We start from the raw sequence: 25,980 nt of genomic DNA on the forward strand, positions 1-25,980 counted from the left end.
TTGACTAGAGTCGCCACTAGCCAGTTACTCTGCTCCCATAGTTGGCTAGACCATGTAAAAACGTTAAGTGGGAGAATCCAAAGATTCTATACCCTTAAATGACTCTTTGATCTGTGACTGGATAAGGTACTTTGGTTACGAAGAGGGAAGGTGTTAGGCACACTCTCTGCCCGTATAAGCTATACAATCTATACTTTATAGGATTATACGAGCTATTAGGGATTATGATTAGTTTTTATGCACGAGTGATGTAAAGTGTTCGTGTGTGTGTGATGCCATATCAATGCACCATTGTTGTCAGGCAGTAGCATGGGGTTAGATAAATCTACCCTGACTCACCTACCTGCTAAAGCAATAAATAACTAGTTAACCCGAGTTTTCGATCGGCAGGATCTGATGATTGGCATGGCACAGAGCATACATTCAAATCAACTGCGTGTGGAAATGCTATGTGTGAAATGCAATGTTGATGGATATGATAAGTAGGGGTTGAGACAAGAATGGATATTTGCCTAATGCAAATACAGTTTGGAAATAGGTGGACGATCTTGTTGCGAAGATTGGATTGAGTGGCTTGTTTTAGGATTTTGGATGCTTAGGTGGCTTAAAGTTAGATTAAGATAGTCTGACCTGGCCAGACCCTCTTCTTCTACTCTCACTTCTCATTGGTGGAGGGATGGCTTGGGAAGATGAGGAAGCTTGAAGAATGGGAAATGCAATGGCTTGAAATTTTGTGAATCTATGGGATGATTAGAAATGAAGGAGATGGGGCTATTTATAGCCTACTGACCTAGTTTTTCTGTAATTCTTGTAAAGACTAGGGTTGAAAAGAGGGTAAATGGCCTTGATTCGAGATTGCTAAGTGGCATAATCTCAACTGTTGGATTTATCCATAAAATTGTAATTTTGGCACAAGAAGAGGATATCAGAGTCGTTTCTACTTTTCACACGATTCATTATGGTTGGATTCAGGCAACTACACATGCTTTAAACTTTCTCTTGCGAAGGCAGGAGAGCTGCCACCTGGTAGAAGGCTCCCAAGGCGTTGCCTGCTACATGGCTTGCTCCAAGGCGCCACCAACTATATGGCTTGCTCCCTACCTTCAAAGGGGGGTTCTGGAATGGTGAGTAGTCCTCTGGTCCTCCTTGATTTGCTTCACGATAGTACTAGAAGGTTGATTGGTCAAGTTTGGGCTTATTCTAGGCTTAAACTTGGCTCAAAACGAGGTTTGGTTTGGGGAAGATTTTGAGCTTAGACTTGCTGGGTTCGCTAGGTGACTTGATTAGGTTAGACTGGGTGAATTAACTGGATTTGATTTGGTCAACTTGTCAACATCGGGTGAGTATCTACACGACAGAGCAAAAAATTAATTTTCTTTTAACTAATAGTTTTTAATCAGTATTTTATAATTATTAGATGTGGTGTACTTTCTAAGACTGATTTTCTTAAGAAAGACATGTCTTCTCGAATTTGGGTGCATCTCAACTTTCTATTTCATATTATGATAGGATTAAAACTCTTCCCAGAAATAGACGGTCAAGTCAGAGACTCTGTAGGGCTAATAATGATCTATATGTTTTATCCACGCCATCCATCCATTTTGACAAATCATTTTAGGCAGGGATGTAAATGGGTTGGGCCTGGGATTGACCTATGCTTGAATTTTGAACCATTTCAGGCTTGGCCATTGTTTGGATTTTGGCAGGCCTGAGCCAAACCCATTGACAACCCTAATTTTAGAGCATGAGGCAAAAAGGCGGCAGATCCAAGACTCAAGTGCACCAAACCCCCATGAGGTAGTAGGGATTTTAAGCCTACTGTTGAAAATTTCTGTAGGGCACGCAAAATTTGGACCAAACTGATATTTATGTTTTACCTCCATGTAGGTCTATATGACCTTGTCAATGGGAGGTATATATAACCTTGTCAGCAAGTTGAATGACAAATAATCATCATAGTAAGCCCTATGGAATTTTCAACTATAAGAGTTTAATCTCCACTGCTTGAGGTTGTGTGGTCCACTTGAGCCTTTGATCCGCTTCCTTTTTGGTCTTATACAATAAAAGATCAGTCAAAATAGTCAAAATAAATGGACAGTACAAATAAAACATATATATCACAGTGGGCCCCACAAAACCCCTGACATGACTATTAGTCTCTAGCCAGGTCCCGGTGGAGTAGTACCCGATTCACGCCCCATGAATACGGCCAGTCTTCTGATTATGTGGGCCACGTGTAAAAAATTGCATGGATAAAATAACTTGACCAGTAATCCACATGATGTTCATGTTTTGGGATATTTTAAGTAAATAAATTAAAAAGGAAAAAAATGGTTTATAAAAATGGCACTTTAGTTTTTAAACAGTTTACAAGGCTTTTATTATTATAATAATAATAATAATAATAATAATAATTATTATTATTATTATTATTATTACTTTTTCTACCTTTTTAAAAATTTGCTACATTATGCATAAAAACTCTTGCACCCACCTACAGTCAAACAATTAAACCCAAACCGTCCATCTTCCGTCGTTGGACTACCTTGGCATGGTAGTCCATATGATGTATCTAGGTTTTAGGTATACTTTTTGTAGAGTGGACCACCTAAGTGTTTAATGAGCCTGATTTTTGGGACTAAGTACAAGTAAGTGATAGTGTACTTGATGGACAGGTTGGATTCGAAATAGTTTCCCCCAGTTATAGAAAGTAACCCCAATAATCACGTAACCTTAGGTAAATTGTTATCCTATTCGAAATTCAGGTGAGCCACTCCCGAGTGAGTTTAGACCACTAAATGGGGATTGTACACTTATCATTAAAAACTTCTCCAAGAGATGTAGAAGTTTTGATCAAGCTTATAATTGTGTTTTGGACTTCATCAGGGCCTCTGGCCTTAGAAACAGGTTGGATGGGGTGGACTTATTAAGGTTTGAATGGTGGCCCTCGTTATCATCGTGCTTCTTGTGTTGTGGTACACTGAGCTTTGGATCTGCCTCACTTTTTTTGCTCATACGCTAAAAATGTTGGATCTGCCTCACTTTTTTTGCTCATACGCTAAAAATGATCTGAACCAATGGATGGAGAGCATGGATAAAAACCCATACATCATGAGGAAACGGATTGGTTACTACCCATGCCACCACCCCCGTGGCTGATTGTCTGTGCTCTGTGGGTCCTACCATCATGTATGTGTTTCATCCATTCCGTTCATCCATTTTAAAAGATCATTTTAGTGTTTGAACTAAAAAATGAGAGGGATATAAATCTCAGTTGGACCACACCACAGGAAAACAATAGTGATTGGATATCCACCATTAAAATCCTCCTAAGGCCAACTGTACTGTCTATTTGACATCCAATCTGTTGATTAGGTCATACAGACCCAGATGAAGGTAAAAAACAAATATCAGTTTGATCCAAAACTTTTATGGCCCTTAAAAAGTTTTTAATGGTTGACGTTCATTCATGACTCTTTCCTGTAATGTGGTCCACTTGAGATTAGGATATACCTCATTTTTGGTTTTATACCATAAAATGATATAGAAAAATCAATGGACAGTATGGATGAAACACATAAATCATGGTGGGCCCACAGAGCACCGACTACCAGCCGTTGGCTGGTGGCAGAGGGAGTAGCCAATCCGTTTCCCAATCCGTTTCCACATCATGATGGCCCCACATAACCCTCGATTGAGTCTGTCCAGCGGGGCAGGAAGCTTTCTGCTTCCCATTATAGCTAATACTTGGAAAGTTGGTAGGTGGACTCTGGCGGTTCAATAGTTGGATCCAAACCGTTGATATAGTGGATCTTGTCCATTGACGACCCTTAATAGATAATTCCGTGCATGTGGACGGTGGTTCCAAGTTTGAATTGACATTTAAATGAAAATGGACTCAAACATAATAAACCAATGGATACGATCGTCTATTTGGTGTGACTTTAATCTGGTGTTCATCTACGGATAGGATCCACCAAATGGATGACCCAAATCCACTTCTCCATAGCGACGAACGCCCCATATTAACCATCGCGACGGACCAGAGTCTTCTTCCACAACAACCGTTGGTAATAGAAAAGGCCAACATTTCCACACCCATTTTCTTCAGCAACACGTATGCGACTCTCTCTGTATTTCCCGCAGAGAAGAACTTTCCGTAGCCGTCCGATCTGTCGTCTTCGCCGGAAAAAGGGAAGCCATGATGCCGAGGGCGAAGACCATCAACATCAATGCAAGCGCCCAGAAAGTCGACGTGGACAATCGGATCCCCCTTCAATTCTACTACCGGATTGCCGAGAATCTTCTCAAACAGGTCTCTTTCTGTAGATTTTCTTTTCAAATTATATAAAATTTCTTTTATTATTGCAATAACTGACCTATCAATCCAGATGACCGATCTTTGGTAATTTCTGCATGCACTTAAGGCCCTTATCAATCCTTCCTCCTTGGTTTTTGCCTTATCCTCAAGGTGGAAGTTAGGATAACGTTCTATCAAAGTTTGAAACCTTTCCCAAGTCGCTTCTTCTGGTGGCTCTGGTTCTAACTTCTTATGTGAGTGGCGGTAGGTGGACATTGGATTGGATATCTGATCCAAGTTTCTTTTTAAGGCATGAAACATGGAAGACGTTGTGAATCTTGGTTCCAGCTGGTAGATCTAGCTTGTAGGCAACTGCTCCAATTCGTTCTAGTACCTTGAATTGTCCATAATACATTTCCGATAGTTTGAGTGACCGCTGAGCTGATATGGTGGATTGCTGATAAGGTTGTAGTTGAAGGAAAACCCAATCCCCAACTTCGAATACGCGTTCCGTGCGTTGACTGACGGTCAATGACCTTTTCATCCGTTTCTGTGCAATTTCCAAATTAGCTTTGAGCTGATGCATGATTAGGGAGCGGTCACGAAGCTCAGTATCAACCGCTTGGACTTTAGTGGTACCCAGTTCATAAGACAATGGTGTTGGAAGAGGTACTCCATACACAGCCTCAAATGGTGTCATTCGTGTGGCAGAATGGAAAGTGGTAGGAAAGTGGTAGGAAGGTGGTATTGTACCACCACTCAGCCCAATGTAACTGTTGCACCTAGTTTTTAGGCTTGGTACTGGTGAAGCACTTTAAATAGTTCTCAAGGCACCTATTTACCACCTCTGTCTGATCATCCGATTGTGGGTGATGAGAGGTGCTCATTTGAAGATCGAAGTTAGCATCCCATGTAAGTTAAAGATATTTTCCAAGAAAACCCGAGCAACCGTAATAGCTGTGTAAGGGTGTGATAGTGATAGGAAATGCACATACTTTGATAAGCGATTGACCACCACAAAAATTAGTCTTATCATGGCACGGTGGAAGGCCGTCGATGAAATCCATAGATATGTCGGACCACACTGGCTCCAGAATCGACAATTGCTGCAATAACCTAGGTGATGCCACTATTTCTGTCTCATGTTGTTGGCAGATGTCACATTCATGGACTTGTTGCTTGACATCTTTACGTAGACCAGGCCAATGAAATATTTCAGTTATATGACGTAACATCTTGCGGTAGCCCAAGTGACCTGCCATTGGTGAGCTATGCAGCTCATGGAATATTAAATCTCTTAGAGAAGAAGTTGGGCTAATAACAATTCTTCCCCTTTAATTCCATTTCTTAACTGATATTGATACTTATCTTTGTTGAGAATGCTAGAGTCACATGCCTTCTGAAGTGCGGTTAAATGGGGGCTTTTGGTGGTCTCATCACATATTTGCTGCAGCCAAGTATAAACTGGTCTAGATAACATCATCAGCTCCCCATCTTCTTCTTTTCTTGATAAGACATCTGCTGCCTTATTTTCTTTGCCACTCTTGTACTCAATTGAGTAATTGTACCTCATCAACTTAGAGGGCCAACGCTGCTGGGCTGGTGTGGTGATACGCTGCTCCAATAGGAATTTAAATCTCCTTTGGTCAGTTCCTATCAGGAACCGTTGGCCCAATAAGTAAGGTTGCCACTGCTGCATGGCGATGATGATAGCAAGGAGCTCCTTCTCATAAGTTGACAGAGCTAGATTTTTCCCATGCAATGACTGGCTTAGGAATGCGTTTGGTTGACTTCCTTGCATCAAAACACCACCGATTCTTGCATTTGAAGCGTCTTACTCAATGACAAATGGTTTAGTAAAGTCAGGTAGCGCCAAAACCGGTGCTTGAGTCATGGCAAACTTGAGGGCTTGAAAAGCTTTTTCTGCAACATCAGACCAACCCCATGCATTCTTCTTTAGCAATGAAGTCAGAGGTGAACCAATCTTACTGTAGTCTTTTATAAATTTACGGTAATAACAGTCAACCCCAAAAATTCCCTCAACACCTTAGGAGATTTAGGTTGTGGCCATTCCACCATACTATCAATTTTACCCGGATCAGCAACAACTCCTTTATGACTGATAATGTGCCCTAGGTACTCATTTTCTTGGCACCCAAACTAACATTTAGATTCGTTGGCGAATAGGTGGTGCCACTTCAAGACCTCTAAAGTGAGTTGAAGATGGTGCAAGTGTTCTTCCCATGTCTTTCTGTAGACTAATTTGTCATTGAAGAAAACCAACATAAAGCGTTGTAGATAGGGCTAGAACACATCATTCATTAGACTTTGAAATGTAGACGGTGCATTAGAGAGATTGAGTGGCATTACCAAGAACTCATAATGCCCTTTGTGAGTTCGGAAGGCTGTTTTGGGGATGTCCGCTTCACGTACCGTACTATAATCTGGTGCTAACTAGATCGCAGGTCCAACTTGGAATAGAACTTAGCCCCATGCAGCTCATCGAGCAACTCGTCAATGACGGGTATTGGAAATTTGTCTTTGATAGTTGCTTGATTTAGAGCTCCATAGTCAACATAAAGGTGCCATGTGCCGTCATGCTTTCGCACAAGTAACACCGGTGAAGAAAATGGGGTAGTGCTAGGCCGAATAATACTGGCAGACAACATTTCTTTGACAATTTTCTCTCTCTCTCTCTCATAGATATATGGAAATAGTGGTTCCTGTAGTGACGCATACTAACCAGCTGAGCTCCTTCAACCATTGGAATGTGGTGATCATGCTTAAGAGGTGGCGACAACTCTCTGGGTTCACTAAACACGACCTTGTAATTGATCAGTAGGTTCTGTAGATCCTTATCTTTATCAATAGAAGAGATACATAACTGTAATACCAAGGCCTTGTCACGACATTGCACCTCTTTAGTGATCGATTTTGCATTGGCCACTTTAAGAGAGGCAGCCTGAATACCCTTCAGTTGGCGTTCTCCTTGGTCAGATGTGAACTTCATGGAGCTACTTTAAGAGAGGCAGCCTGAATACCCTTCAGTTGGCATTCTCCTTGGTCAGATGTAAACTTTATGGAGAGGTCCCAAACCACCGGGCTGAGCACCCAATACTATATCACAACCCCTAAGAGGTAACAAGAAAAAATCTGCAGTGATGGGTATTCCTTGTACCTGAATTGTTAGTCCCGTACGTCTCTCCTTACTAAGGAGTCGCTCTCCACTGGCTTCTTCTATAGCTTCAAAATGAACATCTTGATGGGTCGATACACCACTCCTTACTACTATAGTAGGGTCAATGAAATTGTGGGTGCTCCCACCATCGATTAACATTGTAGCTGAGAGCATATGTATAAACTCACTGATCCGAATGGTTTGTGGGGCGGTAGTTCCGGCTATCACATGTAAAGAGATCTCAGGAGGCTCCTTCTCGACCTCAGTTTGCTCCCTGATTTCTTCTACTAGCTCATCATCTTCATTAGAGGATCCATCTATGGCAAAGAGGCGAGGAATTTTACAGCGGTAGCCTGGATGAAAATTTTCATCGCAGTAATAACACATGCCCTTTTCACGCTGTTCTCGAGCTTCCTGTGATGAAATATGTTTTACCTGAGATGGGTTTGAGGGGGTGACAAGTCCAGGCTTGTTGCTAATTTTTAGCTTCTCTTCATGCAAGTGAGCTAATCCAATTGCTGCAGTCAAGGAGGTTGGATGGAACATCCGCACCTCAATCGGAATTTCGTCCTTTAACCCACAAATGAAACAACTAACTAGAAAATCCTCATGAAGATGCTGGGTGCAATTCTCCAAGCGTTGGAACTGGCATTGATAATCACGTGCAGATGAGGTTTGTCGAAGCTTTGTTAAGTCACCGGTATGATCTTCATATTCATTTGGGTAAAAGCGCGAGTTGAGGGCAACAATGAACACGGGCCACATTAAGTGGTGGTTGAACATCTTATACCACCAGAACTATTGAAGAACCTCGCCTTCCGTATGAAATGATGCGATAATGAGCTGTTGGTCCGTCGGAGTTTGTTGGTAGGAGAAAAACTGCTTGGCCTAGTAGACCCAACCTGAGGGGTCATTACCGCCGAAGTGTGGAAATTCAAGTCGAATGGCTCAAGTTTGGATGGCTCCTCCGACGCTCCTACCAGAATTGTTCCCAACATCATTGAGTTGTTGGAGTTTGATGGAACGCCTTGTCGAAGTCTCCTCATGCTCCCTGACCTGACTTCGAGTCACTTGATCGAATTTAAGAGCAATGGCCGTGAGCATGTTACAAAGTTCATCAAGTTGTTAGGCATGTTGATGAGAGGATTGGTGGAGCTCGTCAAGTTGCTGGCCTTATTGCTCTAAAGTTTTTTGAAAACTCTTCACGGCTTCCTCCACTTTCGTAAAGTGTGTACCTTCAACCATCCCAGAGTCGAATGTTTGTACTTTAGTTCTTCCTCAGGTCACCATGAAGCATGTTTAGTGTTCTTACTAGCATTTCTATTTATATTGATCCATATTTAGACTCATCCTTGGATTTGCTCGTTACTACTAGAAAAGCCAAAAGACATTGTACTTCTTATTCCATTGAACTTTTTCTTTTCTATCATCTTTAGTTCATAGGTTGATGGGGACATCACGCGCACACGCGCACGCATGCCGCCCCCTACGCACGTACGAAAGGAGAGGGAGGGTGCTACCGTCGATCTGGCTTGATGACGACATCCAAGGAAGGCCTCCTAGTTAGAAGACGGAGTTTTGGTTCATTAGAGTGGGCCCGATAATCAAGTAAAGCCCATCATGGGATCTCATGATCGGGGCTCACTAGTCAGATTAAGTTTATATTTTAGGTTTTGATTTTTTATGTTATTTAGAATATCATGAACTCTTTAGATTTCTTTGGTTATTTTTTGTTTTGGTTTACTTCATTGCCAAGTAATAGGTTGTGCACATGGCACGAGTTTTAGGGTATAGGGTTTTCATATAAATAGGCACCCCTTGTAGTTCTTTTGATTCATTGAAGTTTAATAAAAATTCCCACAAGTTTTTTTTTTTTTCTACTCTCTGAGTTTCTGAGTTGTGGAAAAATTCAAGTGGGTGCGAAGCCCTCCCTTTTAGAAGGGCTAACTACCTTACTCTTGCTTGGGTAGTAGACTCTCAGGAGTTTCAACTCCCGGTCAAGGGTTCGAGTACCCATGGGTGGTGAAATTCCACTAGCGTAAGTGTGTGGGGTGTGTGTGCGTGCCGTAGTGCAAAGCCACATCTATCCCCATCCGCCCCTACCTTCATCCATACATATCTCTCACCTTCTACAACCATCCTTGCTTCAAATTCATCAGTTTTTGTAGCAGATCTTCTCCCTACAGCCAGTTTCCAAAATCTGGCCTTGCAGGAGGGCTGGAACTCCAGCGGAGCATCATGCCCAGGCCGTTCGTTGGATCGACGTGAGATTTTGGGATTTTGAAGCCCAGGTTTGGCCGACCAGACCTAAGAGAGCCCTTTTTGGGTTCGTGGGCCCCATGCACGTGCGGCCAGCCATCAGCTCACGTGCATCAGGCCCCCCTTTGCTGTCCACGCACGGGAGTTGGTTCCAAGTTCTTTTCTCCTCTCTTTCATTCCTCACTCATCTGATTTCCCTAACCCTAACCCTAAATTGTTATAAATCCCCAATTTCTATCCCTTCTCTCACCCTAGGGTTCCTTGATTTGAAATTGGTGAATTCCTTGAATTAGGGATTGATTGTCATGCATGTGTGGATGATTTCTATTTCTCTTTGAGTATTGTTTGATTCATAATTTTTATTGATCCAGCCCTAACATGTGTAGGCCTGGACCCACATAGATTCCCCTTAATTGAATGTTTGGGCTTTTGTGTGGGATATGGAATTTGTATAATTGTTTCTGAAGTAACGTGATCTTAAGCCTGAAATCTTGTACATCATATCTGAATTTCATATCCTGCATCATAGGTGCTTTTTTTATACCCTTGAGTGTGTTTCTTTCACTATTCCTAAAAATCTTAAAGAGGTTCTTAATTCTCCTCTATAATGACGAGCTATGGAGGAGGAGATGGAGATGACTGATTTACCAAATGGGAAGAATCCATTGGGTTGTCGCTGGATGTATGCTTTTAGGTACAACCTTGATGGTAGTATTGTTTGATATAAAGCTTGTCTTGTAGCTTAAGGGTTTACACAAATATATGGTGAGAATTATGCTGAGACTTTTGCTCCTATTGCTAAGATGGATTTAGTACGGGTGATAATTTCCCTTGATGCTAATTTGAATTGGCCGTTGCACCAATTAGATGTTAAGAATGCCTTTTTGAAGTCTAACTGAAGAGATTTATATATTTCTCCCTTCTGGTTTTGCTAGAAAAGGGGAGAAAAGAAATCTATGTTGTCTTAAGAAAGCTATAAATGGTTTGAAGTAGTCTCTACGAGCCTGGTTTGAGAAATCTAGTGGGGCCCTAATTCGTACTGAATTTACTTGCACTTACTCCATTCATTCTGTATTTGTCAAGTGGCATGTACAAGGTATCACTATTGTGAGTATATATGTAGATGATATCATTGTTATAGGTGATGATGCTAGTGCTTTTAAGTTGAAACTCTATCTAAACAAGGTTTTTGTCATCAAAGATTTGGGGATTGCTAAAATACTTTCTTAGAATTGAAGTCTCCCATTCTAAGAAGTGCATCATTTTATCCCAACGAACTTATTTCAACTGATAATCTTGGTGTCAAACCTATTAATTCACCGTTAGAGGTTAATAAGAAGCTTTGGGCTGGTGATGAAGAATTTCTTGATGATCCTTGCATATACGAACATTTGGTTGAACAATTGAAATGTTTGACTATTACTTAGCACAGTTCTATTTCGTGCAGTAAGTTTGGTTAGCTTGTTCATGCATGCTCCTCGATTTAGTCACATTGAGGCAATTTGCCAAGTCGTACACTACATAGGACCTGGCATCTTGTTTAGCTTTCATCATAATTTTGATGTTGAAGGCCATTCTTTTGCAAATTAGGAAAGTTGGCCAGATGATCGACACTTTACTTTTCAAAGGTAATCTTGTTATCTATAAGATTAAACAGCAAATAGTTGTTGCAGGATCCAGCTGAGGCCGAGTACCACGTTATGTGAATATTGGATGTGAAATTTTAGTGGTTAAAAAGCTGTTACTGAATTAGGATTTTAAGTAAAGACTCCTCTGCTTATGTATTGTGACAATCGAGTTGCAATTTATATAGTTTTTAATCCGTTTTTCCATGAGTGGACAAAATACCTTGAGGCTGATTGTCTCTTTATTTGTGAGAAGGTTGCGTATTATTTGTACTAGCTTTGTTCCGCTATTGCTCAACTTGTGGATATATTCATTAAGGCTTTTACTACTGAAGTTGGATGACATATTCTTGTCAAGCTAGGCATGATTGATATCAATGCCTCAGCTTGAAGGGAAGTGTAGACACATATATTCTGAACAGTGGCCCATCTCTTTGGATAATGGGCCTTCACTATCTGGACCATGGGCAGTCTTATTTCTCTTATTATTTTTCTTTTTTCTTATTTATTTATTTATCTCTTTTGCCCTTGGTTTCAAGGATATTTTATGTAATTTAAGACATCACTTAATATAAATATGAAGGGGTGCTGGACGTCCAACCCTAGTTAGAGTTTTTCCTCTCCTAAAGGCTTTTTTTCTCTCTAACAAATCCTTTCCAGCATTTGAACAACACTGTTAGGACAATGGAACAGTGATGTGAAATACAACAGCATGCTAGATAAAGTAGACCTGATCAATGTGATGTGGCCTCCAAGATATGGGTGCCGACTTTTCCAGCAGAATGGTTTTCCTTCGATCCCACTCACCATCTCATCCCAGAGATGTTTTGCCGGCTTACCTATATATAAGGGAGGCTGAGATAGGTTTCTGGCAAACTACCATGCCTACGACAAGTCCCGAGCAAGACAAAGCACCTTCTCACCCAATCGCACCCCCCATCGTCTCACTTTTGTCCTGAAACCACCTGAAAGCACCTGAGCACCTTATGAAGATTATCGACTTGAGCATGGTCTGCCAAGGAGTGTATCATTGGCAAAATTAAGGTGGGAAATCTAAAAGTCTGCATTCTCCACCTGAAAAGCATTCTTGATGGGACAATCCTAGCTGTCCATTCTGTCTTTTTTAATTTCGACTATTGTTTCAGCTTTTTCTTAAACGTCTGTTTGCAAACAGTTGGTTAAGAAAAAGATACAAGAACAGTCCATGGTTTGGTGATCTAGGCTGTTAATCTGAGCCTGCTATGGATGGACTGCAAACAGTTGGTTAAGAAAATGCTACAACAATATTGAGACATCGCTTAATATAAATATGAAGGGGGCCTGGACACGTTATGCAGATTATCAACTTGAGCTTGGTCTGCCAAGGAGTGTATCATTGGCAAAATTAAGGTGGGAAATCTAATTATCTGCATGCTCCACCTCAAAAGCATTCTTGATGGGACAATCCCATCTGTCCAATTTGTCTTTTTTCCATCTTGTTTCAGCCTTTTCTTAACCGTCTGTTTGCAAACCATCAGTTAAGAAAAAGATACAAGAACAGTCCATGGTTTGGTGAGCTAGGCTGTTGATCTGAGCCTGCTAGACTGCAAACAGATCATTAAGAAAATGCTGCAACAATATTGAATCTCCCATTTATTAAAGAAAGATCGTGTAAATTTTTTTTTTCCCGTTAGTTTTATCTGGAAATTGATCGATTTCACTTTTAGCACAATATTTAACTTGATATGTAATTCTGAATTCTGATGTATGTCAAAACAGCATGGCTTGTGGGCCTTGGTTCTTGGATGTTCTCTAGGTTAAATGAGTTCAAGTCATGAGACAAATTCATTCATGTGCAATGCTTGTTTTCTTTGTTCAGGCTAGTATATATCGGGAGGAGAAGAATCTCATAGACCTGTATATTATCCTTCTCAGATTTTCGAGGTAAAGAAAGTATCATTATGGGAGTTCTGCCTGCCTTTTCCTTGTTGTTACTGTCACTTTCTCATTGTTAGTCTCATTAGAGTGCTACTCATTTGAGATTTTTTAAAAAAAAACCTGGTTTAATCCATTGATTTTTCATATACATTCACTGATTTCTTAACTGTCCAGTTTGATGTCCGAGACTATACCACTCCATCGAGATTACCAGGTTTTGCTTCCAAAGGAAAAAATCTGTTTCAGGAAGGTTAGTAGAATTATATGGTGTTGGATCTTTATTTCAGGAATTCAGCATCTTTAAAAAAAAACTTTTTTGTTGGAATATAGTTGACTCTTCTTCTTAACTATAGAAACTGGTGGCCGCTATAGAAGAGTTAGAGTCTCTGAAGCCGGATGTCCAATGTCGAGTTAATGAACTGAACAAAGGTCATGTGGCTGAGCTTGATGAGCGGGAAAGGATTTCATACAATTCAGCTGCTGCTTTAGAGTGGCCACCTGTTAATAAGCAAATCCCTTCAAACCCTGAAATTAAGCAGGTCCTATTCTCTATGTGCGTTTAGATGCTTGTTCAATCTATCGAACTTCTGTTGAACTTTCCCTTCACTTCTCAGGATTTCTTTTCTCCTTTCCTTTCCTTTCCTTTCTATTTCTTTTTTTCTTTGAATGGCAAATTATTGATATGATTTTTACTTCTTTGAATTTCATCTACTTGTTTCCTGTAATTACAGCCAGATCCCTGTTCTATCAACAAACCCAATCAATTTTTATCCGCAAATCCAGTGCTGATTGACAAGCAGTTTCGGAAGCTGTAAGTATTTTGTTAAGTCATATTCTGAGATGTATGTTGGAGTGAGGGAGCTTGGCATTAGACATAAACAAAGTGTACTGGTAAATGATCTGCTTAGAAGTTGCAGAAAGTGTACAAAATGGTGAAAACACCTCCAAGGTAAAATTGAAAAAATCTACTAGGTGAAAGCATGACCAATATCATTGTGTGACAAGACTATAGTAAGTATTTTACTACTTTTAGACTTCAAAAAATGACCCAAAAAAGATTGAAAAAGGGTGCGGGTGCGTATAGGAGCCCTTACATCTGATATTAGAAAATTAGTCTAAGTTAGCTCATTTGAAGAAACGTTGGTCCACCATATACCTATCTTCTTCTCATCCCATGCTCTTTTCTCCAATCCAATTCTGGTGTCCCTTCTTGATTTGTTTTCTGTTTTTCCCCTCCAGTTATGGTTACTGCCTTCCCACCTCACTGTTATAAAAAAAAAAAAAAGCCTTCCCAACTCCCCTAGATGTGCATGAGATTCCAGGTCAACCTTCCTGTGTATGACATTAATTCTATCAATCATCGTAAAATGTCCTTTATCCATGCATGTAGGTTTCTCCATGCATGCCTTTCCAATTTATGTTGTCATCCTACATGCCACCCTCATGAACCTTACAAACATCCACAGTTGAACCTACATTGTGTTGATACCATAGTTTAGAAACTCGACTCAGCTAAGTCAGCTCGATTCAATCAAACCTTATCAAGACTCAAGAAAAACTAGATTTGGTCACGAATCATCAAGACTTGAAAAAAAGAAGAAGCTTGTTTCGACTCGGGAGGGTCCATGGCAAGGAGATCTCTCTCGCCTTTCTTGTTTTGATTGTTGCTGAAGTTCTTTCCAAGCTAATTGTTGGGGCCTCCTACTTGAAAATTGTCAAAAGCTTCAATGTTGGTCCTATAGGTATCCCAATCTCCCACCGTCAACTTGCGTATACACCATTTATCTTTTGTTGAGCATCCCTTGGCCAAGTCGGGGCTATAAAAGCAATTATGAGAAACTTTGAAACAGTTGCGCGCGTTCAGATTAGTTTCTTCCAAAGCACTGTTTCCGGTGTTGGAGAGAACCACATGGAGGTGGGAGAGCTTGCCTCTTATATGGGTTGCGGTGCGTGCGTCACCTGTTCCTATGAAGTAATTGGGCTTTTTCCACTTGAGGCCAACTCAACATCTCTATCAATGTGGGATCCAGTGATAAAAAGATTCAAATAACAGCTAGCTTCATGGAAGAAATTGTACCTATCATAGGCTGCGTTGGCATTGGTAGAATCAAGGAAACCGATTAGGTCCTTTTGGCAAAGTGGTGGTGGAGATTCAGCGAAGAACAAGAAGCATATAGAGAAAAATCATCACTACTAAATATGAGCATTCTGGTTTCAGTTTCTCAAGGTAATGGATCCTTCACTTGGAAAGCCATAGCAAAATTTCGTGACATTGAAAATTGAGCATCTCAAACTTTCTCACAAGGGGTAAGATATAAGGTGGCTGATGGAAAAAAAAAAGTTTCTGGGAAGGTCGTTGGATTGAGAATCCTCTTGAGGTTCCCTGACTTTATTCCCTAGCATTGCAGAATATGCTTGCAAAAGATTCCTATGAGGTTGTAGGTAGCAAGATCATGTGGGTGATTCAATTACAAGGAAATCTTTTGGATTCTCAATTGATGTGGTGACAAAGCTTCTCAACCTCTTGAATTGATTGGCCTTCTATCCTTCTGATGAGGATGATCATGTGTGGCACCCAGTGTTTGAATTGTCGACGAGAAATCGATAATATCGGCGATATTATCGGTGTCGCTGAACCGGCGATACCGAAACCCCGAGTTTTCGTTTCTCTTCCAAATATCGACGAAATATCGGCGATATTTTCGATTTTATCGAAAAAATAGCTATCGTTCTCCTTATTATTGAAAAAAAATTGAAATAAATACAAAAAATATATAAAAAAAGATCTCTTACCTTCTTTTTCTCCCGATCTACCCGCGGAAGTGGATTTCGGCTAGATTTAGTGGCAAATCGTTGTTGATAGCTCTGAATTATCCGAGATAAGAAAACCCTTTTAAAAAACCCTTTTGTTTTCTTCAAAGAAAGAGATTTGAAAGCGAACTTGATTTCACCGAGATTTACGGAGATTTCGGTTCGGATTTGAAAAAGACAGAGAAATTTCTGGAAAGTTTTTTACGGAAGATGAGATTGATTGCGATTTTCCGGAGGAGAGGAGAGAATTTCGTAAAAACGAAATTTCTCTCGCGTCCGGGAGGGGATTAGCTACTGACGGGTTGAGTATACTCACAGGGTGAGTCGCGAGACTAGCTACTGAAGTGACGTCGGCAAGTTCCGTGGGCCCCACCATGATGTATGTTTTGCATCCACACCTTCCATCCATTTGGAGAGATCATTTTAGGGCAATATCCAAAGAACGAGTTAAATCCAAAGCTCCAGTGGACCCCAACACAGAAAACAGTGGGACAGTGACACCCACCGTTAAAAACTTCTAAAGGCCACAAAAGTTGTAGATCAAGCTGATATTTGTGTTTTCCCTTATTTAATGTCTTTTTTAACTTTTAAACAGGTTGGATTTCAAATAAACATTATGATGGGCCTTAGGATAGTTTCAACGGTGGGAATCACTCTCCCCGTTGTTTTCTTTGGTGGGGTCCACAACAGATTTTTATTTGATTCATTCTGTGGTTCATACCCTAAAATGATATCTAAAAATGGATGGACGGTGTGGATATAACATATACATCATAGTGGGGCCACATAACTTGGTGACGTCACGTCAGTAGCCGACTGGCCGCGTCCTCTCACACCTGCTGTATAGCTGCTGTATACGTAACCAAGTTCTGTGGGTCTGATCACAGGGTATTTGTTATATCAAAACCGTCCATCAATTTGGCGAGCTCTCTTAAGGCTTGAGACGAAAAATAAAACAGATCTAACTATCAAGTGGACCACACTGCAAAAAGCGGTGGGAGATTGAACGTCTACCATTGAAACCCTTTTTGGGGTCACAAAAGTTTTAGATCAATATGAAATTTGTTTTTATTCTTCATTCAGGTCTTTGTGACCTTATGAACAGATTGGATGGAAAATAAACGTTATGGTGGGCCCTACGTATTTTTTAACGGTGAAAATCATTATCTCTGCTACTATTTGTGGTGTGGTCCAAATGATCTTTGGACATGATTCATTTTTTGGATAATGCTCTAAAATGATCTCTAAAAATAGGTGAACGATGTAGATATAATAAATACATCACTGTGGGGCCCATGTAACTTTGATCTCCTTTGAACCGTTCGTACAACTCAGAGCTTGAGCAGCGTCAGTGCACGTCTTCGCACTACACGAACCTGCAGCAGCTATATAGCTGGTGTGTGGTACACCAGCCAATCTGCTTCCAATTTTAAGGGATTGGAATGCGCTTCCAATTTAATGGTGGGATTTAATGGCGTTTGTTCCCTTTGATGTGGTCCACTTGAGATTTGGAACTACCTCATTTTTTGGACCATGTACTAAAATGATATGCTGAAATGGATTAATGGAGTTGATTTCTCGCATATATCATGGTGGGCCCACGGAACACTCTCTAGTAGCCACCTCGTTATTCACAGCATTATAAAACACATGGGATACGGTGGGTACCACAAAGTCCTTACACCACCTAGAGGACTTGATTTGGCTAGTGACGTTGCCACTGTCAAGATGGCTAATGGTTCGTGCTATGTGGGCCTAATTATGATGTATTTATTTGATCCATGCTGTCCATCTATTTTTTCAGATCATTTTAGATCTTGATCCAAAACATCAGGCATGTATAACTCTCAAGTGGACCACACCACAAGAAATAGTAGCAATTGAATGTCCACCATTAAAAACCTCTCAGGGTTCAATGTAATGTTTATTTGACATCCAACTTGTTAATTAGGTTATACAAACTAGTTCGATACAAAATTTGTGGCCCTTGAGAAGTTTTTAATGGTGTGCATTCAATCAACACTGTCCTGTGATGTGGTTCACTTAAGATTTAGATCTATCTATTTTTTGGGCTTATACCATAAAATGATCTGGAAAATTGAATAGATGCGTCAATATGTCAAACAAGTGCCATATCCAAGCCATCAATCACCAAGTACACCAATATATATAGATTCCATGTCCCAAAAAAGGTGTACTTTTTTAGTTCATTAACTTTTACATGTCCTAATTATTATATGTTAACTGCATTTGTATTATATGAACTCATTTTGCTTACAATTGGAGCGATTTCTTATGGCAACATATGCTTTTTGGGTCCCATTAAATGAAAACTTATTATTTAATGTATTTTTTTTGTAATTTTTTTATTCCTAAATATGCAAATATGTGTATTTAGGCATGCCCTGAAGTTTTACTAAAAAATTCCATCATTTTCCCCATTATTCGTCATTTTTTTTTCGCATTTCCGGTTATCAGCGATATTATCGGCGATAACGATAATATATCTTTATCTCTACTTAGCGAAACTTGTAGCGATACCGACAACTCGAACACTGGTGGCACCCCAAGTTACCTTGGGCGGAAGGTTGGGGTACTAGTACTCCTCACATGGAGGCTTTTATTTGGGCTGCAATATCAAGATTCTCACAATCAATTATCTTCAAAACCACAAGCGGATCACACCCAAAATGTGCATATGTGCTGGAAGGATGTAGACCATTTATTCATTCAGTGTGAAGTTTCTGGGTGCATTTGGGCTAACTTCTTAGCCTGTTTGATATTAATTGGGGAGTTGATAGCTGGATCTTGTGGGCGGATGGGATGGAGGACTCTTGGTGATCTAGGTAAACTTTTGTGGACGGTGTGTCACATGAAATCATGTGGGGAATCTAGAAGGAAAGGAACAAAAGAACTTTCAAAGGTAAGTCTTGGTCCACTTGGTGGCAAACATAAAGATGGCTTTAGCAAATTGAGGCAGCATTGCTGAAGTTTTCAAAGGTGCCCCTTATCAGAACTTCGTCATGAATGGAAAGTGGTCAGTAGTGATTATCAGTGGATGACTCCAGAGGCCATCTCCTGGAAATGTCTTCTGGGTTTTTGGAGAACTAATGCGATGGCCGATGGGAGCACCTTGGGAAACTTAGGGAATTCAGAGTTGCAGGAATTTTAAATGATGAATATGGTCAAACTAAATTTTCCTTTTCATTGCAAGTTGGTTTTGGGCATCCCAGTGGAGGGGAGCCATTGGCATTTAAACTGGGGTGGCAATCTTTGTAAATCAAGTGGGTGGACCACTCATCATGAGGGGGATTCGGTTTCCATGATTGCTTTGGCTTGGAAAAGAAAGGAAGAAAAAGAAAAGAACTCTGGGTCCTGAGAAGAGATCTTTTGAAACTGGTTCGTAATTGAATCTTGTCACATTACTTTGAGTGGAATCTTACCCTGCCTCACTAAGCATTACATTCTAACTAGTGGCTAAGAGTAACAAAGCTATCTTCACTCAATAGATTTGTGGCCAAGTCAATAACACGCTTTTCTCTTTTCTGTTACTGTTGCATCCATTTGTCTTCTTATCCATATGTATCACGAAAATAGTCAGTGCCAGCTGTGGTGGTTGAAAATAGGGGCCCAATTCCCTAATAAAGCTTTGGAAATTAATTATTATCAGGTCCCTGGGGAGGGTAGTTGTGTTGCAGATGTTCCTGGAAAGGATGGAATGCATAGACCCTCACTTTGAATGGGGAACTCTTATCCATTGCTTTGCTGGATTTTGTATTGTTTCCGTTTTATCCCTTTGATAAAGTATCCCATTAATGACTGAGGGAGGGAGGATTCATGAGATTTCGATTAGTTGCTAGTGCTAGCACATGAAACACACATGCACACGCACATGCGCATGCCCTCACACAGCCATTGAGCCTTCTTCTGTCTTGAGTTGTCTTGAGGATTCATGAGATTTTGCAAGGACACCCAATAAATTTGATCACTTAACTTGCTTCCTGTATATCCGCGGATCTCTCAATGTACCTGATCTGAACGAGGAAAAAAATGACCAGAGGGAGGGAGGATTCGTGAGATTTCAATTAGTTGCTAGTGTTAGCATGTGCAATAGACACGCAGACACGCATGCTCATGCACTCATATTAACATTGAGCCTTTTTTGTGCCTTGAATTGCCTTCCGGATTCATGAGATTTTGTGAGGACACCCAATAATTTTTCACTCAATTCACTTCACGTATATCTGCAGATCTCTCAATGTACCTCATCCAAAGGAGGAGACGTTGACCAGGCATTCTATTTTTGGCCCAATGGGACTCTGGGGTCAGTGGCCGGGACCTGTTACTGGTATAAGGGTATCATCCTGGCATTCTTGACATTTCTTTTTTACTTGGAGTAATGACTGTCATGGGATATTTACTTCTATCATGTAATGCAGGTCAATTATCCTAGCAATGCTGACTTAACTTCAACTGGAATTTCAGGGTTAGAATCTTGGACACATTTTTGTAATGCTTCATGATTTATATCCTCGGACCTTCCGTTATCATATCCCCATCATGCTAATAGTCATTTATTGTTACTATGGTGGGTTTGGATGCTCAAGTGAACTTAATTAGATTCAACGTGTAAAAAAGGACCCGTGTATCTGACATGGTGGTTGCAATTGGAGCTAGTCCCTTGTTATAGGCAATGTTGTCAAATCTCATATGCAATCGTATGCAATCAGCATATGCTGTTCGCATATGATCGCATATGCCATGGCATTTTTTTTTAAAATAATAAAAATTTGAAAAAAGGAAAAAAATAAAAAATTGAAAAAATTCTAAAAAAAAAGAAGGAAAAACTTGCCTAATTAGTACACATGATTGGTTTGGGTTATTTTACTTATTTCATTATAGTTTGAGTGTTTCATTAAGTTATATATTTAATTACATATATTATATTATATAAATTTTAACAAAACAATCAACAAGCTACATTAAAAGAGAACTAATTATTATAAACTTCGAACAAAGAAATTTTACTGATAAATGGATAACTTGAAACAACTTACAAGTTATAACTTACAATTTAATTTACAAAAAGTAAGCACAACTTATTAAATACAAAAAATGAACATATTTGAAAATTGAAATAATTGTAGGGAGATTGAGTAAGAGAGAAAGAGGTGTAAGAGAGAAATATTAAGAGATTTAGAGCTTTGGAGTAAAGAATAGTGAAAATGGCGGGGATATGAGTGTCTATTTATAGGCAAAAGTTCTCCAAATTGAAAAAATAAAAAATAAAAAAAATTGCTTCCACTCTAGCTATTGGGAAATATGCGATCGCATATGTAGTATGCGATCACATATTGGTCACATATAAAAGTATGCCATGGCATACTTGCCAGGATCGATGGCATATGTGATTCGATCCACTGTATGCGCATATACGATCAAATTTGACAACAATGGTTATGAGTAGAATGGGGCTATCCCCACCTTGGTCACTTCATTGTCATTGTTGTCATCTTAATCTTGGCCTTCCTCCATGCGTTTTGGGTTGGCATTATGGTCGACTGGCAAAAGTTTTATGGGCTGGCCACTAAACATCAACCTTCCTCTCTTACCTGGGCTCTTAGAACCAGCCATTACATAGGCTTACATTGACACCACCCACATGCCATCACGGTTCCACCTAGTTTCTATTTTTATTTTTATATTATTATTTTTATTATTTTTGAGAGATGGTTCCACCTTGTATTGATCCCAAGCCCAACTATTTCATGCATGGGGGCATGCCAGCAAAGAAGGGTCATATAGGTGCGGTTGACAGGCAAACCCTCTACAAAGTGCCCACGCGCATGAAGGGCCATGCTCGAGCAATTGACTGCACAAGATAGCAGGGTACCCAATGATACATGATTACCGAATACCAATATCACTTACATGCCAACATTGTCAGGCTCCATGCCTCATCACTAGTTCACTGTATCAAATAGAATTATTGTAATTAAGTTCGACTGAGCATCCAAACATATCCTGTCATTTGAAAATTTTCTTCTGTGTCAGATTATGAAGACCATCTTTTTAAAATTTTTATTCTACATTTACGACTGTTGTTGTTCACAATTTTTTCTTATGCTGCACTGGTAATAGCCAGAATCAGGCTGGACAATATGGTCTTGTGGAAGTAAAAGACGATGATTCAGGAAGGGATAGGTCTACCACTGAATCTCCTCTCTCTCTGGATGCATTGTTGCTTCCTACTAAGAAGTCCTGTCCTCTGCCTAATGATGCTAAATGGGAAGATACTGTACTGTTGAACAATATCCATCAGCCTTCGCCTCCTCCAGTGCTTGCTTATGTACAGAATGACTTACTTCCAATTTCTCCATCTAAAGTTGCTGATCCAAGACCTGGGCCTTCAAGACCTTCATTGGATGGGATTCAAGATTCTAATGCTTATCAGCATTTATACATTGTAAGCCTACCAGTTGGAACGCTCTGTATTCCTTATAGAGAGTCCTGTAATTAATCTATTGAGCCGTACTAAGTGCTAAGAAGATTTGTGTGCTTGCAAGGGAGCAGTGGCTCACATTTGCAACATTGTGCATGTGTACAAGATCAAAGGTGCTTATCAGGTGGGTCCCACTACATAGTAGTCCTGGCTTGAAAATCAGGCTGGTTCTCTTGTCAGGTGAGCCATTCACGTGTGTGTGTGTGTGTTTGCATGCGTGCGTGCTTGTGCGTGTGCGTGTGTGATGGACATTTAAAGAACTGGCCACCGGTCATGTGCAGCCCAACAGAGCTGATCTGCCTGATTTTTGTGCCAGGGTGCATACATGGTAGGGCCTGCCTGGCGAGCAGCTTGTATCTTGCACGTGTACAATGATGGAATGTTGTGAGTCCCTTGGCAAAGTCCCTATGCCCAAAACCATTCTCATTTCTCTAATTTATGATGTTTGAATATTATATGTGTATATATATATATATATATACACACACACGGAAACGCTCACCTGCAAACCAGTTCGTACGTACTACATACGAACTTTTTTGAGAACCCATCATACGTGATGTGGATCCAAAATCTGAACCATTCATGTGAAGAAGCACCTCGTGAAACCCTCCGGGACCAAGTTTTACTTTGATCTAAAACTTTGATGGGCCATGAAAAATGAAAACAGTTTCCTCCCTTGATTTGCATTTCTCTTTGCTATGGCCCACCAGAATTTTAGATCAGGGTGAAAATTTGTCACATAGGGTTTCATGGGATTCCACATCACATGGACCGTTCAGATTAGACACCCATGACACGTGTGCAAAGGTGCGCACGTGCGTAGGTGTGCAGGGGAGCATGACTCTCTCTCTCTCTCTCTCTCTCTCTCTCTCTCTCTCTATATATATATATATATATATATTCTTTTACTTGATGAACCGACTCTGCAGCCACCAAAGATGATGGAGGATTTCTTGAGGATGGCACAGACAAACACCGCAAAAAATCTAGAAACGTGTGGAGTTCTTGCGGGTTCACTTGTAAGCTCTACCAAACTTATCTTTACAAAGTATAAGTGATTTGAAAGTTCTCGGAATTTGGTTTTCTCACATTGTGTACTGCTATCGATGCAGAAAAACAGAAAGTTCTTTGTTACAACGCTAATAATACCAAAGCAGGAGTCGACTTCAGATACAGTAAATTGATTTTCCTTCTATCTTTTTATCATCTTTTTCCAATGTTTAATTCATCATTTTCCAATGTTTAATTCATCTTTTAATTCTTAGTGGAGTTCATGGGTATATCATTGAATGGGCTTCCAATGTGGTTAATCTAAACCATTGTAATCTGCTGCTTCCTGGAGGGTAATTGGCTCGCTATCTCAGCGGGCTAATCCTCTTTGTTTCTTTCCTTCTTTTTTATGAATTTGCTGTTATCTCTCAAAAAAAAATCTTCTTTCAAAATAAAAATAAAAATTCATCTTCTCCTCATTCAGTGCTCTCTTTTGGTTCAGATTTGCTTCACAGCTTGTGATTCAGTGTCTCTGTGCTCTGTTTGGCATGGGTAGGCTTAGCTTAGCTGTCTTGTTTGTTAGCTCATGCTACAATACTTGGATCCTTCAAAAAATTGGAGTAACCAAGTCAGTTACCGTGAAGAAAGAGATCCCATTCCATGAGATTTGAATTCCCATGTCTGCTTGCACTTTAAAGTCCTGAGCTGTTAGTAGAATTTATAGTGAACCCAACCAATTAGGAAACCAATTCAACTTGTGTTTTTTCTTTTTTGGGAAAGATGATACATTTTATTAAAAGCTGAAAGGCTAACAAAAGAGAACAAAGCAGAGAGTCAGAGACAAAAAGAAAAAAAAAACAGGACAGTACAAACTGCCACTCAGGGCCCCTGATCTGTTATATACAAGTGAACCTGGCTGATAACCCCTACAACAGAACCTCTTCTATCACGGAAGCAGCACATGTTTCTCTTGCTCCAGATAGACCAAAGAACAACAAGCGGGGCGACCCTCCATCTGGACCTGCCCTTATTCCTGCCCCTTCAACTTGTGATGTTTTTAGGGACATGTTTTAACATATGATACTCATGAGTAGTAACTAAACCTTCCTGCACCCTTATGCTAATAATTTGGATTTTGAGGATCTGCCGAACTCAATTGTTGCCATACTCAACACCCATAACATGGGGAACATGTTAACTTAGTTTTCCAAGTTGGACTCTTCCTACCATACCTTTCTTTAGACGGTTATCTTGTGAGAGCCACTGCTTGATTTGGAATAAATATCGAGTGATAAAAGGTCAACACAAACTTATTGAAACACAACACTTCATCCACATTATTTAGATAACTTGTTTACAGGAACCTTCTCTATGTCAGTCAGGTATAGATACGGGTGTTGGATGCAGGTGTCAACCTTCCAAGTGTTGGATCATTCCACCTTATTTACATTTCAAATATATTTTGACCACCACCACCATCATCTTAGCGTTTTTCCCTTGCAATTTGTGATTGGCAAGTGTTACAATCAGCTGCACTCCAGACATCAACCTTCTCCTTTACCTGAGCTCTGGAGCCAGCCGTGGCAGAGGCTCACATTCTAAGATTCATGGTTACAATATATATATATATATATATATATTCCTTTTCTAGTAAATGATGGATTATTAGTTAGATTGGGTACTAAGTTGAGGAGAACTTGACATGGGTACTCTGTGGGACATGAAGGATCTTGGTGTCATAGTTTTCTTATTTAGAGGCAGACATTTCGCTTGACCTATTCACTATATAATTTCACTAATAGACCATATCAAAAATAAATGCACTATGTAAATAAATGAAAGTACTAAGATTTGGATTCAGGCTTCATCAAGTCTCAACCAAAATAACTCTGAAAGAACCAAGTGTGAATTTTCTTCTGCTTGATTCTCCTCATATTACCAGCATATATTAACAGACTTCCAACTGGACTTGTGTGGCTTGAATAAAAATTTGCAATGCTTAACCCTAGAGGTTTGCTGGCACCTAGGTGGCACATACACCTTTACATGCATCATGCATGCTAACTTGGAAAGTGTGTGAAATATGTGAGTAGTGCATAAGGTGGCCCCCCCTATGAAGATAAACCCATGCAAAAATCAAGGCATTCCACTCATGAACCTGGTCACATGTATGGTTGAATTTGGACCATGGAAAGTTAATTTAAAAGATCCATTCTTTTTCATACAGGTGTGGCCCACTTGATTGGAACAGCCTGGTGTTTGCATCTGTTCATCTTCAAGGAGAGGACCGCCTTAGGCTAGGGTTGTCAATGGGTACCCAGATCTGCAGTTACCCTAAAGACCCAACCCAAATTAAATGTGCCTAGATCCAGTTTTCAGACCTGTTTAAAAATGT

The 25,980-nt window shown here is 40.1% G+C and overlaps 1 protein-coding gene across 6 annotated transcripts in view; it reads left to right on the forward strand.

The window, feature by feature from the left end:
* The first annotated feature begins 3,882 nt into the window (after window positions 1–3,882).
* Window positions 3,883–25,980, forward strand: part of LOC131225484 (AMSH-like ubiquitin thioesterase 3) — a 35,558-nt gene continuing 13,460 nt past the window's right edge. Inside the window, exons 1-11 of one of the 6 annotated variants that reach the window (XM_058221017.1) lie at window positions 4,017–4,315; window positions 12,043–12,406; window positions 13,221–13,285; window positions 13,454–13,529; window positions 13,633–13,818; window positions 14,011–14,090; window positions 20,341–20,446; window positions 20,530–20,576; window positions 22,232–22,556; window positions 23,525–23,614; window positions 23,708–23,770. In XM_058221017.1, the coding sequence (XP_058077000.1) occupies window positions 13,458–13,529; window positions 13,633–13,818; window positions 14,011–14,090; window positions 20,341–20,446; window positions 20,530–20,576; window positions 22,232–22,556; window positions 23,525–23,614; window positions 23,708–23,770 (969 nt within the window). In that variant the 5' untranslated portion in view covers window positions 4,017–4,315; window positions 12,043–12,406; window positions 13,221–13,285; window positions 13,454–13,457. Of the gene's footprint in view, window positions 4,316–12,042; window positions 12,407–13,220; window positions 13,286–13,453; window positions 13,530–13,632; window positions 13,819–14,010; window positions 14,091–20,340; window positions 20,447–20,529; window positions 20,577–22,231; window positions 22,557–23,524; window positions 23,615–23,707; window positions 23,771–25,980 lie in introns of all 6 variants that reach the window. The other 5 variants (XM_058221014.1, XM_058221012.1, XM_058221015.1 and 2 more) reach the window with 5 other exon arrangements.

The sequence above is a fragment of the Magnolia sinica genome, chromosome 14, assembly GCF_029962835.1.
Source record: "Magnolia sinica isolate HGM2019 chromosome 14, MsV1, whole genome shotgun sequence".
NCBI lineage: Eukaryota > Viridiplantae > Streptophyta > Magnoliopsida > Magnoliales > Magnoliaceae > Magnolia > Magnolia sinica.